Here is an 18,455-nt window from a genome sequence, read left to right as displayed (position 1 = left end):
AGCTTTTATCACAGAAATAAATTACATTTTAACACATACTCACATAGAAAACAGCTATTTGAAATTACAATAATAGTTCACATTTTTACTGTATTTTTTTATCAAATAAATGCAGCCTTGGTGAGCAGAAGAGACTTCTTTCAAAACTCATTGGATTTCATGCAAATATCTGACCCTGCAGCACAAAAGCAGTCATGAGTAACACAGGTATATTTGTAGCAATAGCCAACAATACATTGTATGGATCAAAATTATACATTTCTCTTTTATGACAAAAATCATTAGGATATTAAGATCATGTTCCATGAAGATATTTAGTACATTTCCTACCGTAAATATATCAAAACTTCATTTTTGATTAGTAATATGCATTGCTAAGAACTTCATTTGAACAACTTTAAAGGAGATTTTCTCAATATTTAGATTTTTTTGCTCCCTCAGATTCCAGATTTTCTAATAGTTGTATCTCAGCTAAATATTGTCCTATCATAACAAACCATACATCAATGGAAAGATTATTTATTCAGCTTTCAGATGATGTATACATCTCCATTTCAAAAATTTGACACTTGTGACCCAGGGTCACATATGGCTGAATGAGGGTGAGTAAATGATGACCTTAAAACCTTTAATGCAGGAGATCTCAAACTCCCCCAGATCAACAATCGTGATGTTTTGGTGAAACACTGGTTTGATGAGCGTTTCCACAGAAGGAACAGCAAGCAGATCTGCAGTGATTCGCAGCTGTTTCTGCTCCGTCATTAACATATTCATCTCTCAGCAGCGCAGCAGGTGTGTTATGATGTGCTGCTTCACTCTCACACACTTCACACACACACACACACACACTCATATTCTCTGCTGGCAATTAACCCTGGCTTTTCTGATCGGCTTTCCATCGCAGCTGAAATCTCCACTGTTTAATCCAGCTCCATCAGTGGAAAACAGCACCTCAAACTCTTAGCAAACACAAGACATATTAGTCCTGTTTAAATTAAATAGATCAAACATAATATGAATGCTATAGATAAACTATGAATTTTTTCTATGAACCATACATTATAGAAAATGCCATTAAATAACTAAATGAATAATGAATAACCATTTCAATAACCGAGACAAAAAGCTCTCACCAAGGCTGCTTTTATTTGATCAAAAAATACAGTAAAAATGTTGAAATATTATTCTAATGTAAAACAGCTGTTTTCTGTGTGAATATGTGTTAAACTGTAATGTATTTCTGTGATCTGCAGCTGTATTTTCAGCATCATTACTCCAGTCTGAACACAGTTGTGTTGCACAATATTTCTGTGGAAACCGTCATACGTTTTATTTTTCAGGATTCACAGATGAATAGAAAGTTCAGAAGAACAGCATTTATTAGAGATATAAATCTTTTGTCACATTATAAATGTCTGTACTGTCACGTTTGATCAATTTAAGTTATTTCCTTTTTTTTCTTCTTCTTTTTTCAATTTTACTGATGCCCAAGTTTTGAAATGAAGTGTACATTATTGGGTGGCGTTTCTGTGAAATGCTGCTATATTCCTTGTTCCACAGCTGATTTGTAGTTGTGTTGTGAGTGAGATGGTGGTGTTTCTGTAAGTGCTGCTTGTTCCTCTCAGTCCTCTTCTGTCTGATTGTTGATGTGGGAAGTTCTGCTGGAAACTGTTCCTCACACAGATGAAGTTCAGTCTTTGGTGGCTGTAGTGTCGTCTGTCAGCGTATGCTCAGGCGTTTGCTCTGATTGTTCTGGATTATTGTGTTTGGCTGGAGGGATTCAGTCCGGCCCCTAAAGGTCAACGGCACGAGTGGCATTTGGGTTCTGACAGGTGACCCAGATTCACTGATATTCCTGTTCTGTCCATGAGCTGCAGTCAGAGACGTGACTCCTGGAGAATGAGCTTCAGCTTCTAGCCTTCACACCAGTGACACACACACACACACACACACACACACACACGGATTCATTCAGCTCAAGTCATCAGCCTGTTTGTTTCATACCTGTGTGTGTGTGTGTGTGTGTGTGTGTGTGTGCAGACCTGGGTAGATTACTCACAAATTGTAATCCGTTACTGATTCCAAATTACATGATAAAAAATGCATTCAGTAACGTAAACCATTACATGACACATTTCAGGTAATTTAATCAGATTACTTTTGGATTACTTTTGACCTAACTCGTTTATCACATTGATTTAAACAGGATAATCTTGCACCATATAGATGTAAAAATACAAAGAGTGAGAAAATACATTCCTTTCATTGTAATTAACAACATTAAGTGCATTAAACATGATATTGCATCAAGGTTTCCCAAACTGGGGTTCGTAAAGGATCTGCAGGGGGTTTGTGAGCATGTAATTAAATCATAAAAACGTCAAATTAAAATAACAAAGTAATTAATTTACTCAAAAATAAATATTTTATGTTTACCTGCACACCATATGACCATTAACCAATGTCAGAGAACCATGAACATGCAAATGTGATACTTAATTATTAAATATTTATTTAAAAATCTCAGGGGTACTTAAAGGGGTCATTGATTATGATTTCACTTTTTGAACTTGAGTTAGTGTGTAATGATGCTGCTAGAGCATAAACAACATCTGCACAGTTAAGATGCTCAAGTTCAATGCAAAAGGAGGTATTTTACAGCATTGCTGATTGACCAGCCTTTAAAGTAAATATATTCGGTGAAAGAGGCTCAAAAAGTTTGAGAATGTCTGCAAAAACAAAATAACAACAATTTGGACATTTTAATGAGTTTGAAAGACAAAAGCCTTTCAATAATACATAATACATGGTTAAATAACGTACTGAGTGATCATTTCAATCAAAGTGAATGTGTTCACCAGTAGTTGATGCAATGTTGAAACACTTCTTCAACCTGAAATGATTTTTGTAAATGATTGATCAAATGCTGTGTCGCACCGGACTAATGACTGATCTCTGTGTGAAACTGCACTTTCTGAGTGTATATAAGCAGAATATTTTAGAGAGGAACATTTAAAAGATGAAAAAAAGGAATTAGAGAGAAACAATAAATGATGAATAATTTATTGTTATTGTGTGAATAATATGTAATCAATAAAAAAGTAACTGTAGTCTGATTATGAGTATTTTAAAATGTAATTTACTCTGATTAGTAGTACTTAATTTTTGGAATCTGATTACATAATCAGTTACTACCCAGGTGTGTGTGTGTGTGTGTGTGTGTGTGTGTGTGTGTGATGAACAGATTAATTTTTATTTATATATATATATGTAGCTATATATATTCTTTTTTTGTGTTATTGCAGAAAATCCCATATCTTATCTCATGTCTTCAATGTTATATTATTATTACTACAGTTTTATGCACGTGCAAGTTATATTTTATTTTAAACAGCTGCGCTTAAACAGGATGCGGGAAGAATGACATCATAAATCTCCGATGTAAATGGTGTTGGCTTCTGCAGATGAAGGTTTTGGAGGAAATCGACCACACACTGTCATTAATTCATCTCAGTTCATTCACAATTAATGACATTTACTGCGGGATAACACTCTCACAGATATAATGTCTTTCTGTTTCGATGCTTACGGTCTTTAACACTGGTTGTGTTTAGAGATGTTCAGCCTCACCTCCTGATCATGTCTTCATCCTCCTCCTCTTCCTCCGTTGATTCAGGCTGCAGGATCAGACTCTCGATTATTGAAGCTGTTTTCATAACCGTGTGTTCGTCATCATCACAGATATTCCTCTTAGCTCGGATCGAGATTGAGAATATTTCTTCACTTCTGTTCATTCATGTATATTTTCACCCAGAAGGGGTCGCTGCGATATTGGGCCCCGGGGCTTGTTCAGCGTCTCCGTGTCCCTTCTGTCAAGCACGCAGCCTTAGTTTATTATTATCTGTTTTAATCTTTTTTTTTTTCTCTCTCAGTATATATATATATATATCCGTAACCTCTGAAAAAATAAGCTGGTTTCATTGATTAACCTAACTAACCCATTAGGCTATTTAATTTAAAAACATTTAATTCGATCAAACACTGATGAAAATCCCGCAGACATGTTCTGCAAATGTGTGCTTCTGTTATTTATTATTATTATTATTATGCTGCCATATACAAAAACAATAGAGATACCCCGAGATCCAATGAGAAATATTATATTTTGTGCTTCTGCTGTTTGTGTGACACCAGATCGCTGGAAATTCTTCATCTTTAATCAGCATTAATTATGAAATTACCCGAGAATAAAGGTTATGTCAAGTAAATTAATCCATTTAAAATAAAAACATTTTCTGCCAAAAAAAAAATAATAATAATAATGAAAGATTAAATAAAGAAATAGGCTTACAATACAAAAAAAAACACAAATAATAATTATTACTATATAATAATAGCTAACTACAATACTCACATGAATAATAACAGCATTAATAATAGGCAGTATTATTTCCAGAAATGGTATTTATCTGATACAGTAGCGCCCATGAATGATCGTATATTTGATGTATTTCTTGTGTTTTATCATCGGTGTGTGTGAAGATCCACTGATGCAGCTTCTGTTCTTTACTCTGCTCGCGGTTTCTAAATGAAGAACAGAAGGAACAGAGCGCGCCGGTATTATTTCCCTGCATGTGCTTTATTGATCAGTGACTGTGAGCTAATGTCATTATCCTCATCAATAGAGAATCACTGTGATGCTGACAGTGATTAATGACCAGGGGCCTCTGCGCGTGACCCCCGGGGCCCACAAACACACACACACACACAGAGCAGATGCCCCTTCAGCTGGAGCATGTGATATATGTAGAAAACATGATCAGAGTTTGTGTGGATCTCTGCTCAAGACTTCACGTGCTCGTTTTCTCCTGTTTACTGCCAACATCTCGCCTGCTTTTGTGTGTTCTTGCATTCCCGTGACTCTGACATGATGATGATGATGATGATGATGAAGGCTGGATCATCCATCATTCCTGTCACAGGCGCAATTCAATCCGCCTCCTGTCCCCTATTAATATTAAAATCAGCTCACAATGATGCCGCCCTTCCTTTCACTTCTCTTTCTTTCTTTCAGATCAGATTCTACCATTTCTAAATTAATTATTTGCACGTCTATTTTCTCGGATGAACAATCATTAAAATTATATTTCTTCGTTTGTGATTCTTGGTTAATAAATAAGCACGTAAATAAACACAATACATTTAAAGAAGTGCACGGTGCAAGTTATTATAGACATTTCAGTTCTTTAAATTAAAATAAAAATGTGCACGTGCACCACGTTAATAAAAAGCAAAACGCACATCTTGATTTATTTTTCTTCACATAAACATGAAGACCTGCAGAGGATGAGATCAGTGTTTATTTGCTGTAGTTTGAGGATATGACGCTGAAACGCAGCGGATGCTCACCGATTTATACTGTACTTACAGCGATGCTATTATTTTATAAATTAATAATTACCGTTGCTACACATTTAAATGATGAATACTGTAATTCAGCTTTTCACAAATAATTCAAACCCTTCTGCTTTGGGAAAAACGCCTGTTTCTCGTGAAATGAGACATTCGGTGCAAACGAACCCTTCAGTAAAAATTCAGAAAAACATATTAAACATTAAAGTAACGAAGAAAAGACGAACTTTCACAGCAAGCTCTTGAAACATTTGCTTATGAACACGTTTGTTTTTCAGTCCGAGCTAATATTGGTCTCTCCTGGAAATGCGTTTGAATGCGTTTAGCGCGTTTCATTCGTTGCGTTCATTGCGCACCTGAGCGTCTTCATCACTGCAATCGCCATTCATAATTTTACTAGCATGCATAAATGCTGTTTGTAATAATAATAATAAGAAGAGGAGTAGGCTGCTGTTGTGCCGTGGTGCAGCGGGTGTAGTGTGAGCGAGCTCCAGCAGGAGGCGCCGCGGAGACTCAAACCTCCTTCTGTTCCTGGAGACACCAGCACTGTCCAGTTACCCCTCAAACCTCAAACTGCCCCTCGAACCAGCGGAAGCTCAAACAAACATCTTAAAAGGAGGATCGGATTTAGAGAACATTAACGCGCCATGATGCCTTACACAACAACAATACTGAAAAAAGACTGTCCACCATAAGCTTATTAAATAAGAATATATCATGCATTATTATATATCAGCTATTATTTATGTATTACAGATTTAATATTATTTCCATGTGCAACACACTGTACAACACACAAGAATCTACCAAAATCAAAAATGAAATATTTATTACAGCATTTGTGACTGAACACCTTTGAAACATTACGCCACAGTCCTCAAACAAGTATTGAATGTATTTCTGACGAAGCTCGAGGGAGACAGTATTTCATCTTCTAGTGAGGAGCACGTGCTGAGAGAGGAAGGGAATCATGGACATAACAATATCAATGCCACAGCAGATCTGAAACTAGCAAAAACATTCTTCAATTGAGGTAAACACATAGAATATCTAACATGAAACAATTCATAGACCGAACTCTGTACGAAGTTTCTTACAATATTGTCTCAGCTTCTCACCGAGCTTTGAGTTCATAATTTAAGTTCTTTTTTTGTTTGTTTTTCGTCGTTTTAAAGTTGTTCACCGCGTCGATCGCTTCTCTGCTGTATGTGCCAAAGAGTCCAGAGAATCCGCGCATCGCTGTCGTCCTTATGGAGGACCATTGATCCCCAGGCCTTACACTGCTGCAGGGGGTGCTTTTCTCGAGGATACACGTCCTTCAGAAGGCTCTTACTCTGAGAGTCCGAGATACAAAATTAATCATAATAATATTAATAATAATAATAAAATAAAAACGTATAAAAGCAACACAATCCAGTGCTTGGGCAATTCAAACGAAGAACTTCACCTACAGGGCAACATTCATTCATGGACCAAAAAGGGAAAATGCATGAGGAAAAAAACAAAAGGAGGAGAGGTTTGGTGAAGAGAGCAGGCTTCAATCGGCAGAAAGTCTGATGGAGGAGGAATCATCGTTATCACCGGGAACCGTGGTCCGTTTCTCCCGTTATTGCTGCGATCGGAGCTCCTCTGCTTCGGGGATCAGCACACACAGTGTGAAAAACAGGGCAACGTTTTACTCTAAGACTAGCTCATGAAACATAAAGTGAGTGATACAAATGTACAAGATTTAATTTACTTTCTATGCTTTATACTACAGTAGTTTCAACTCTTGGAGTCTCTTTTGTCTTTTTTTTTTCATTATCATGTCTGTGTGTGTGTGTGTGTGTGTGTATGTGTGTGTATGTGTGTGTGTGTATGTGTATGTGTATGTGTATGTGTATGTGTGTGTGTGTATGTGTGTGTGTGTGTGTGTGTGTGTGTATGTGTGTGTGTGTGTGTGTATGTGTATGTGTGTGTGTGTATGTGTGTGTGTGTGTGTGTGTGTGTGTATGTGTGTGTGTGTATGTGTATGTGTATGTGTATGTATGTGTGTGTGTGTGTATGTGTGTGTGTGTGTGTGTGTAATAAGCTGAAATATCCTCAGTTGATCTAAACAGACAACCAAGACTTTACAAAGTGTTTTTTGTCAGCTCTTGGTCCTCCAGCAACAAAAGTAACAAAATTCACAAGATAAAAAAAACGATCACAGCTCCTCTGGAATTCCATGTGAAGTTTCTAATTCTGCTGTCGGATGCTTCGGGGCATTCTCTTTTCCTTCACAAATCTTTCGTGGGTTTATTGTCCAGTATTGGTTGGTTCCCTTCAGTCATCGGCCGGTCCAGCAGTGCTGTGGTCAGGGGGGTCAGAGGAGTCGTGGTCGAGGAGGGGGTCTGTGCATTAGCATGGCCACACGGGTCAGAGGGTGATGAGGAGCTCGGTGTGTCAAACGCAAGAGATGAGGTGATGCCCACAGGACCACGCTGAGGTACGAACTCCCCCGGCACGCCTCGATTCACCTGAGATTCAGAGAAACACAGTCAGCGGTGCGAGACCAATGCGATCGCAGCACCCTGATCTACACTCAGGCCACGTGTCTGCAGCTAATGCAGATATTTCAAACAAAGAGCACACTTGAGCAGAGACGTTTCATAACGGCCTGCATCTCTGCTCGGTGTATCGACACGCGTGTTAGACGATACCTACAGTCAAACCAAAATTTATTCAGACATCTTCAACATTTCTCACGTTATCACAGTTAGAAAATGGTAATAAAATAAGACAATAAGTCAGAGTTAAACTGCATCAGAACAAAAAAAAAATATATATAGAAAGATATGTAATAGATTACAATCAACCAAAAATTATTCAGCTGTTACATTCAAGAACACAATTAGATAAAACCAATTTAGGTCAGCCAATTACCAAGCAATGCTTCATTTTGTTCAGTCTGTGGTGGAAAAATGTCTCATAGCAATTAAAGAAAAAACACATAAGCAAAGCATGCTCAACTCAAAGTGTCTCAATAATTTTTATTCCCAAATTGTACTGGTAGTCCACTGTATTTTGCTATCCTCACTTACATAAATGAACTATAGTGTCCTGCACCCACTCGTAAAAAAATATCAAAAATGATATCTGCTGTCTGAATAATTTTTGGTTTGACGGTAGATGCGGTGTTCATTTCACTTATCCGTCCTCAGTCACACAGCAGAACAAGACCGTTCAAAATGCATGCATTTTAAATTCTCTGGGAATCGAACCCATGACCTTGGCGGGAAATGATGTGGATCTTGCAGGAACAACCTAAAATGTGACCCTGGACAACAAAACCAGTCATAAGAGTCTATTTTCTGAGATTTATACTGAATAAATAATCTTTCTATTGATGTATGGTTTGTTATGATAGGACAATATTTGTCTGAGATACAACTATTTGAAAATCTGGAATCTGAGGGAGCAAAAAAATCTAAATATTGAGAAAATCTCCTTTAAAGTTGTTCAGATGAAGTTCTTAGCAATGCATATTACTAATCAATAATTAAGTTTTGATATATTTACAGTAGGAAATGTACAAAATATCTTCATGGAACATGATCTTTACTTAACATCCTAATGATTTTTTTCATAAAAGAGAAATGTATAATTTTGATCCATACAATGTATTGTTGTCTATTGCTACAAATATACCTGTGCTACTGATGACTGCTTTTGTGCTGCAGGGTCACATATATATCAGCTCTCAGAGCAGTCAAATACTACATGAAATTAGTGACAGAACGAGCTGTGCCGCTGCGAACTGATTTGATCCAAGTTCCTTTACGAACTCACTAAATTATTTAGGGGCTGGTTAACACCGCTCAGAGAACAGAGCAATATCTGCTTATTATACAGGACAAGAGTTTACACGGGAAGCCATTAATTGAGCCGCAGACCATAAAGAAAACTACAAGCACAGATGCACATGCTGGTCGAATACATTTGTAGCACTGAGCTGCTCAATCTCTAGTGTTGAGGTGCAGGGGAACGAGGCGGTGTTTTGTAACGTGACCCCTGGGGTTATTACCAACAGTCATTTAAAGGAGGGGGACAGGGTCACTCCAAGGTCATCAGGCACTCACTGCACATTCCTGTAACGTGGTACATCACAATTAAAGAACAGCGTAGACCAAGTATTTGAGCGGAAACTGCATGCATTCTCCACACATTCATCAGATGTGCACGTGTTTATTAAAGCGATCTCGTAAAATCTTGTGAAGCCACGCAGTATAACCTGCAGCTCTTCCTTTTAAATATGCAGCAGATGCGTATGATGCTGTAAACCACCGTCATCTGCATCCTTCAGTAACAGCACACCTCTCTGAGCGCGCTCCAACACCGATCATAATTAAACAGCAAATACGGCATATTGTGTGTGTGCGTAATCGAATCAGAGATGGCTAATATTCCTCTGTATTAAGCTATTAATCTAATTGCTCATGAAGCATAAAATATGTTACGTAATTAAATAGTCTCAAAATTATCCCGCGCCGATAAAATTATCCATGCTGAGCAAATGTTGTCTCTGCGGCTGTTTTAGGGAACACGCTCGCCACGTTTCCGAGTCGATTAACGAGGGGGTGGGGGGGGCTTCGTCACAGCATCGCTATGGTGACCTACAGGAAACTGCCGTCTATTTACATATAAAGGGTTCTTTTAATCAAGCAAAGTGTTATTATATTGAGGCTCATTGAGCAGGAAGTAGAGGTGTTAAATAAAATCTTCTCTGCCCTGCCACCTTTGGGACGCCATACGTCTTGATTTCTCAAATGTCAGTGGCGCGGCGCCGGCGGGCAGCGTAATGGGTGTCTTAATCAGACGAGGACATCTCTGCGTTTACATGCGGTCGTTCTTTAATGCCATCCTCCCGTAGCCCACACGCTCCCATCTGCAGATATTCCCATTCCATCTCCCTCCATTCCCAGTAAAAAAAAAAGACACGCGGCTTCCCCCGGTGAAGGATGGCTGTGTCACCCGCCGTCTCTATATCTCTCTCCGGGAGCGTAATGTACTGCACTGCTCCCGTCTTTGCATATAAGATAATTTGGGCATCAATCCTTCCCCTGACGGATTTATGTCACTCCGAGGACAGTTTCACTTCTCCTTTTTTATCGCTTCACTGGAGCCCGCTTAATTTCACCCCGTCATATTCTACCCCAGGAGATGCCATTTTTTTCCACCCAAATGTCCAACATTTGCATTGGCCGCATGAGACGTGGAGCACGGCGCCGCTGCAGCGATAAATAAATTCCACTTTAGTGCTTTTCTGCCTTGTTTTTGTTCCAGAAACATGGCACGCCCCACGTCTCACCTCACTCATTCTGCTGCCCTGATGGTCAGCAATCACAGGGCAGCCGCATCTGTGGTGTTATTTTGGGCTTTCAGGGGAATTTTGACAGGAAACGGACAGGAAAGACTCTTGAAAAAAAGGCAGAGGAAGAAAAGAATCCCAGTGTACTTACTTCCCCCTTTTCTTTACTGTACAGCTGTTACATGTAGTGCCACTGGCCATCCATGCCCATATTCATGCCCATGCCACTCATAGGACCTACAGAGACAAACAGCACAGACAGTCAGTGCCCAGCAGAGCCCAAACACACAGGAGAAGAACAAACTGACAGCTGGGGAAACAACCCAGAGAACGTTTCATTCTCAGTAGTTTTTCATTTTATTTTATTTAGTTTAAATCTAGATTAAAGACACATCTTTTCAGCCAAGCATTCACACAATGTATCTCATAACTTTTGCTTGGGTTGAACACATCATCTTTGCTTGGTTAGAACAGCAGCTACGCTAATTTTGTCTCTATTTGCTTCTCTGTTTAGGAATTACACAAGCCTGGATCCAGTCTGGATCCAGCCCTTACGAAGACCTGAGATGATCGAACACTGAGAAGAGATGATGCCAATCCCCCAGAAGACCTCAGATGATGCTAACCCTGGAACAACATATAAAACTACAAAATGTTGCTTAATCGCAGCGTTTAATCGCAATCACAAAGTTTAATCGCAACATACACTCACCTAAAGGATTATTAGGAACACCATACTAATACTGTGTTTGACCCCCTTTCGCCTTCAGAACTGCTTTAATTCTACGTGGCATTGATTCAACAAGGTGCTGAAAGCATTCTTTAGAAATGTTGGCCCATATTGATAGGATAGCATCTTGCAGTTGATGGAGATTTGTGGGATGCACATCCAGGGCATGAAGCTCCCGTTCCACCACATCCCAAAGATGCTCTATTGGGTTGAGATCTGGTGACTGTGGGGGCCATTTTAGTAAAGTGAACTCATTGTCATGTTCAAGAAACCAATTTGAAATGATTCGCGCTTTGTGACATGGTGCATTATCCTGCTGGAAGTAGCCATCAGAGGATGGGTACATGGTGGTCATAAAGGGATGGACATGGTCAGAAACAATGCTCAGGTAGGCCGTGGCATTTAAACGATGCCCAATTGGCACTAAGGGGCCTAAAGTGTGCCAAGAAAACATCCCCCACACCATTACACCACCACCACCAGCCTGCACAGTGGTAACAAGGCATGATGGATCCATGTTCTCATTCTGTTTACGCCAAATTCTGACTCTACCATCTGAATGTCTCAACAGAAATCGAGACTCATCAGAACAGGCAACCTTTTTCCAGTCTTCAACCGTCCAATTTTGGTGAGCTCGTGCAAATTGTAGCCTCTTTTTCCTATTTGTAGTGGAGATGAGTGGTACCCGGTGGGGTCTTCTGCTGTTGTAGCCCATCCGCCTCAAGGTTGTGCGTGTTGTGGCTTCACAAATGCTTTGCTGCATACCTCGGTTGTAACGAGTGGTTATTTCAGTCAAAGTTGCTCTTCTATCAGCTTGAATCAGTCGGCTCATTCTCCTCTGACCTCTAACATCAACAAGGCATTTTCGTCCACAGGACTGCCGCATACTGGATGTTTTTCCCTTTTCACACCATTCTTTGTAAACCCTAGAAATGGTTGTGCGTGAAAATCCCAGTAACTGAGCAGATTGTGAAATACTCAGACCGGCCTGTCTGGCACCAACAACCATGCCACGCTCAAAATTGCTTAAATCACCTTTCTTTCCCATTCTGGCATTCAGTTTGGAGTTCAGGACATTGTCTTGACCAGGACCACACCCCTAAATGCATTGAAGCAACTGCCATGTGATTGGGTGATTAGATAATTGCATTAATGAGAAATTGAACAGGTGTTCCTAATAATCCTTTAGGTGAGTGTATAATAATTGCAGTTAATAGTGTTCACCGTCTGTTTGATTGTGTCATTTGTAACTAACTGCATGATTCTTACTGTTTTGATTTGACATTTATGCCATAGTCACCACTAATAACCTACTCCTAAATATAACGTAGGAACTTAACATTTTCTGTAAAGCTGCTTTGTAACGATTTGTATCATGAAAAGCACTAAACAAATAAACTTGAATTGAATTTAATTTTATCTTCCTAAACATCGGCTAAAATCAATAAGGTGTGTTTCCCAAAAGCAACTATGGTCGCAAGTTCCATCGTTACCAACAGAGTTCAGGGGAACTTGCAACCATAGTTAGCTAACAAAGCTTTTGGGAAACGCACCCATAGATAGCAGCAGAGATCATTTGAGCTTGAGAGAATCTAAAGAGAGATGAGTCTTTTGACTGCAGACTTCTGAGCAGTCTGAGATATTGTCTTTCCTGAAATTCTATGGCTGATGATACATGGGGCAACTTTTTGAGAAATTTTGCCAGGCAACTTTTTTTGAGCAATGTTGCTTAGGCACTTTCGCATTGAGAATGGGTAACACCCTGTGTCTCACCTGGTTGCCTGTTGATGGCAACATTGCTCAAAATGTTGCCCCAAGTATCATCAGCCTATGGTAGACACATGAGATTCCTGGAAGAGAAACATCTGAGAACCAGGACATCCCAATGTTTTCTTCAATTTATCTCATTACTAAGACAGGAGTGTCCAATCCTGCTCCTGGAGGTGACCTGTCCTGCAGAGTTCAATTTTAAGCCTCATCAAACACACCTTAACCAGCTAGTCAAGGTCTTCGGGATTACTAGAAACTTCCAGGCAGGTGTGTTAGGCTGATGATACACGGGGGCAACTTTTTGAGCAATTTTGCCAGACAACTTTTTTTGAGCAACGTTGCTTGGGCACTTTCCCATTGAGAATGGGTAGCAAATTTCTATTTGGATATTTTAGATCAGTCGTGGATCCTGTGTCTCACCTGGTTGCCCATTGATGGCAACATTTTTCAAAAAGTTGCCCCGTGTATCATCAGCCTTAGAGCAGGTTGTAGCTAAACTCTGCAGGACATTGGCCCTTCCAGAGGAGGATTGGACACCCCTGGTCTAAAAGAAAGAAGTGAGAGGTTGAAGAGGTGATCGCAGGAGGATGGTCGCTGCATCTCACCTGCCGGCCGGATGCCCATGTGTTGCTGTCCGTCCAGCACGAAGCTGCCCATGGGCTGCCCCTCCGGACTGTACGCTGCTCCCTGGCTCACTGAAGGATCAAGAAGAAAACCTGAGTGAAGTCAAACGTGGACAGCAGGGGAAAAAGAGAGAAGACACACCAGACAATCAGCGATTATCCCAGCAGCAGCCCAAACACAATGAGCTGTTCATCAGCCACACACACACACACACACCATTCTCCAACGTATGCATCAACAGGACACGAGGAGGTTACATCAACATAACTGTCCAGCAGCACAGAATGATGTCTATCTCTTGACTTGCTTCACTGGTCTTGGGTTCAGTAGAGAGATCTAGAAACCACGCAGTGGTGTTCATGCTTTCGCTGGAACTTTGCATGAAAATCTACATATAAATTCATGTGCTGGTGTTTTCATCAATAAAAACACCACTGCTACATGACCTGTCCATTTCATTCAGATGTTTACCGTTTATCCCAGTGTTCACTGCAGAAATCCTAATAGATTCATTTGTGCTCGAATCATCCCAACTTCAGCACAGCGAGAAATAGTAGTAAGCCATCAGTAACTCAAAAACTAGAGAATTTCATTTATGTTTCTGGTGTGAATTCATGAATGCTTATGCAAATCGCTTCCCAGCAGGCACCGGACGTCTATATAACATCAAGATGGTGTTGGACATGATGTAGGACAGACGTTGCATTTTGGTTGAAAATGAAAATCGGGCTGAAAATCGGTCAATTTGATGTTGACAACGTTGGATTTTGGTTACACAACCTAAAAACAACTAAATATAAACATCAGCTGACGTCGGTATTGGATATCAATTTAACATTGACATTAGATGTTGAATTTACATTGAATGTTGGTCCCACGACGTCGCAACCAAAATTTAACCAAATATCAACGTCTTATGACGTTGTGTGCCTGCTGGGTTTCTAATGTACTGTAGCACAAAGAGAAACAGTGAAATGTTCCAGAATTACTGTAAAGTTCTCCTGTGGCCAATTAGCACTGAGTTGCACTAATGTCCCTCTAACCAGCGAGATGGAGAAACATCCAATTAGATTCAATCTGCTCTCATTGGAGCGTATAGACACAGGAGAGACTCTAAAGTGAGACACAAACAGTGTTGAGAACATCAGAGAAGATGATATGATGTTTACCTGCTCGATTTGACTGGTCAATCATGGGCTGCACTATTCTTCTTCTGGCATTAATGAACCTGCAAACACAGAAGAAAAACAAGACCAATTACATAATCTGCCATCACAAACCTAGCATGTGACTGATATAAAACTCTTAGTAGGTTTAGCAGTAAGCAGTGTTGTAGTACTCGAGTCTGGACAAGACCAGACTAAATATTGAGTCCAACATCATACTTTCTGGAGCATTTGGACTCGGCCTGGATTCGAATGAGCTGGTCTTGGCTAATCATAAAATATATATCTTGGACTTGAGTCTAAACTCGAGTACTACCAGTCCAGGTAAACCAGAAAACAGCATACAACTCAGGATGGTTCATATTTGGTGAATTTGAAAATGAAAATGTTTTCTGTAGTAGTTTTAGTTTATCAAAGCTCTGCCTCTAGAGATGAGATCTGGAATGGATTCTCCAAGACAGCAATCAGAAAAGTGGAGACGTCATCTGAAATTCTCAAAACACAATCTCACATGTGTTTTAAAGGAGATCTCATCAACATGCTCAGATCTGCCAAGAGAGATCACAACCATTTGAGCTGTTCTCCACATTCATTTTAAAGCTCTATACTCTTCTGGAGAAACTTATAAGATGAAGTTGATCATCAAACAAGCAACTTCTGAGACCACACTGTAGCCCCAACCTCACGCATGCACAAACATTATTCTTCACATGTTAGCGCTCATAAGTTTGCGATACAAGCGGCTCTTTGTGTGGGTCCCCTGCCCCATGGTAAGGGCCCATGGCAGGGGTCTCTCTCCTCTCCAGCTGTCTGTAAATGAGCTCCAGGCTTTCAGCAGCTATTGTTATGTCAGCGAGGCCATCAATTAGCCTGTCTGAAGTTTTATCACCAGCACGGCAGCAAATAAGCGCAGCTCCACAAAACCTCTCCTGCAGCTTTTGAGCGCCGGGCCGCTGGGGTCATCGGGAGGTCAGTGCCAGCCCAGGGAACCGTTTTAATGCGGAATGGGCCGTGTCAAAGGCAAAATGGCCGAGAGACCCGTACTAAAGGAGCAAGCGTTAAAGGCGCCCACATGTGTTTGATATTAGAGCGAGGGTTCGGATCATGCTGGGGCTATCCCGCATGAAAGAAGCGGGCGAGCGCACACAGGGCGACTCTAAGGGACCGGTCATTAGATACAAGCAGGACTGGAATCAATTTGAGCTCTAATCCCTCCTGAAGCCGCTGTACATGCTCTTACCTTCCATTAACTTAAACGCCCGCAATCTGCGCTTGCACAATGACGCACTGAAGTAACTGCACGCACAGCTGGGAAAAGAGGAATAAGTTTGAAAGACAGGAGCGCTACTAAAAGAGCACTAGCACCGAGCAACAGATAGCAGATATAACTAAGTGACAGAAAGAAAATCATTAACATGAGTGTAAATATATATTGTATGGGTATTGAGATCATGTCACATGAACACACACCTGTACGATTCATCACACACACACTCACACATTTGTTAAATAAACAGCAGTAATTTACTATTGAGCTCTATGGAACAAATGTGATTGGTCCATGGCATTACCCTGTGCTCAAATATTTGTGCAAGATGACTCTAAACTGTACTGATTGTTTCCATTTAAAAGTCTGAGGTCAGTTTTTTTTTTTTTTTTTTTGAAAAAGACAAAGAGAAATTAATAATTAATTCTAATTAATTAAAATACATTTATAATGTTATTATAATGTTACAACAGATTTCAAATAAATGCTGTTCTTTTGAGCTTTCTATGCATCAAATAATTCTGAAAATTAAGTGTATCACAGTTTCCACAAATATATAAAGCAGCACAACTCTTTTCAACATTGATATATTTATGTATATAATGAATGATTTTTACTGCATTTTTGATCAAATAAATGCAGCCTTGGTGAGCAGAAGATACTTTTTTCAGAAACATTAAAATATGTTGCCGATCAAAACTTAAAATTATTTTAAATAAATTGATTTGCTGTATTTGCTGGCCTGTAAGTAATAGTAAGCAGCATAACGTATGGTCAGTCAGCCATTATCACAAAATAAGCACCCGATGCTGATTATACATTATCACTTAAATTATATTTGTTCCAAAAAAAAAACTTGCCTCATAAACGAGAAATACCAGAGAGAGACAGAAGAGTGATTTATGAATTTCTTTAAGACTAGCTGCTGGGACTGACTGACCTCTTGCACACACACACACACACACACACACACACACACACACACACACACATAGTGTCTGTTTCGCCTCTCCAAACTGTTGCCACAGTAACCCTGCAGGAGCGGCCCAGCAGCGCTGCGGCCCCAGAGCGCATTTTATCAGTGTGAGTAAAGCCAATTGAGATTATCAGACCTGCCTCTGATAACACTGTTTCACCTCCTCCCATGAGCTGCTAATGGGGTGTGCTTAGAACAACACCCGCCAGCACACACACACACACACACCACTTCTCTTCAAACTCAGGCCCTCATTTCTGTCTACAAATTTCGATTTATATTTTTCACAACACAAGAAATAAAACAAACATTTAATGGATGCTTAAAATGCATTAATTATAAAGACATAAAACAAATATGAACACACCAAAAATGTACAAACAACAAAACAAATGCACCAAATACTAAAGAGATGCCAAAAAATGGTAAAGCATAGCTTACATAATTATTGAACTAATAAGGTGTTTAACAAGATGAATAGGCGTAGAGATGATTCAGTACATCTATCCGTTATCTGTTTTACTGAAGCTACATAAACTACAGCAGCGGAACTGAACACACACACACACACAGTCCCCCGCCTGCGTGTGTGCTCCGCATGGGAACCCCATGCTGTCTTCAAACAAATAATTAAAGGAGAGGTGAAGGGTCGTGGCAGGGTCATTTCTCTGGATATGCCACAGAATGTGTCCTTTACTGCCGCTCGCAACAAAGACAAACACTCCATGAGACGCAGCACAGAATATTCAATGCTCTGGAGTCCCATACACACGCCGTGTGCTCCTGACACTCTGCATGTGCATGAGAAAAAACATTAAGAATAGTGCCACATTCCACTAACAGAGTCCCACTGCCTTTTAAATAATAAGCCAAAAATCCCATGTTCTTTGGAGGACTATTAATCTAAGATTTAACTAATAATTGTGATGCAGTAACAAGCTAGAATTAAACAAATCAAATATGTGTAATACCTTTCTAAAATTATGATTTTTGTCTGTCCTGTTTCAACAGTCTTAACCTTTAATTAATGTTGAATATATATATTAAATTCACTGTAGAAAATATTTTTTTCAACCCACATCGTTTTAAATATTTTTTTAATGCATAATATTTGCAATAATCTTTAGAATATACAGTATATAATATTTACCATTAAATAAACCTCTTTATCAAACCAGCAT

At 39.7% G+C, this 18,455-nt stretch overlaps 1 protein-coding gene across 4 annotated transcripts in view; it reads right to left on the bottom strand.

The window, feature by feature from the left end:
- Positions 1 to 7,258: 7,258 nt before the first annotated feature.
- LOC306886325 (homeobox protein Meis2) overlaps positions 7,259 to 18,455 on the bottom strand; it is a 71,626-nt gene continuing 60,429 nt past the window's right edge. For 3 of the 4 annotated variants that reach the window (XM_079443345.1, XM_079443347.1, XM_079443346.1), the window contains exons 10-13: positions 15,035 to 15,093; positions 13,847 to 13,957; positions 10,893 to 10,978; positions 7,259 to 7,910 (exon numbers count right to left, since the gene is read on the bottom strand). In XM_079443345.1, coding sequence (XP_079299471.1) covers positions 10,920 to 10,978; positions 13,847 to 13,957; positions 15,035 to 15,093 — 229 coding nt within the window. In that variant the 3' untranslated portion in view covers positions 7,259 to 7,910; positions 10,893 to 10,919. The remainder of the gene's footprint in view (positions 7,911 to 10,892; positions 10,979 to 13,846; positions 13,958 to 15,034; positions 15,094 to 18,455) is intronic. The other variant, XM_079443348.1, reaches the window with a different exon arrangement.

This window comes from Barbus barbus (assembly GCF_936440315.1).
Source record: "Barbus barbus genome assembly, chromosome: 20".
NCBI lineage: Eukaryota > Metazoa > Chordata > Actinopteri > Cypriniformes > Cyprinidae > Barbus > Barbus barbus.
The sequence above is the reverse complement of the archived record's forward strand: the minus strand, read 5'-3'. Positions and strand labels throughout refer to the sequence as shown.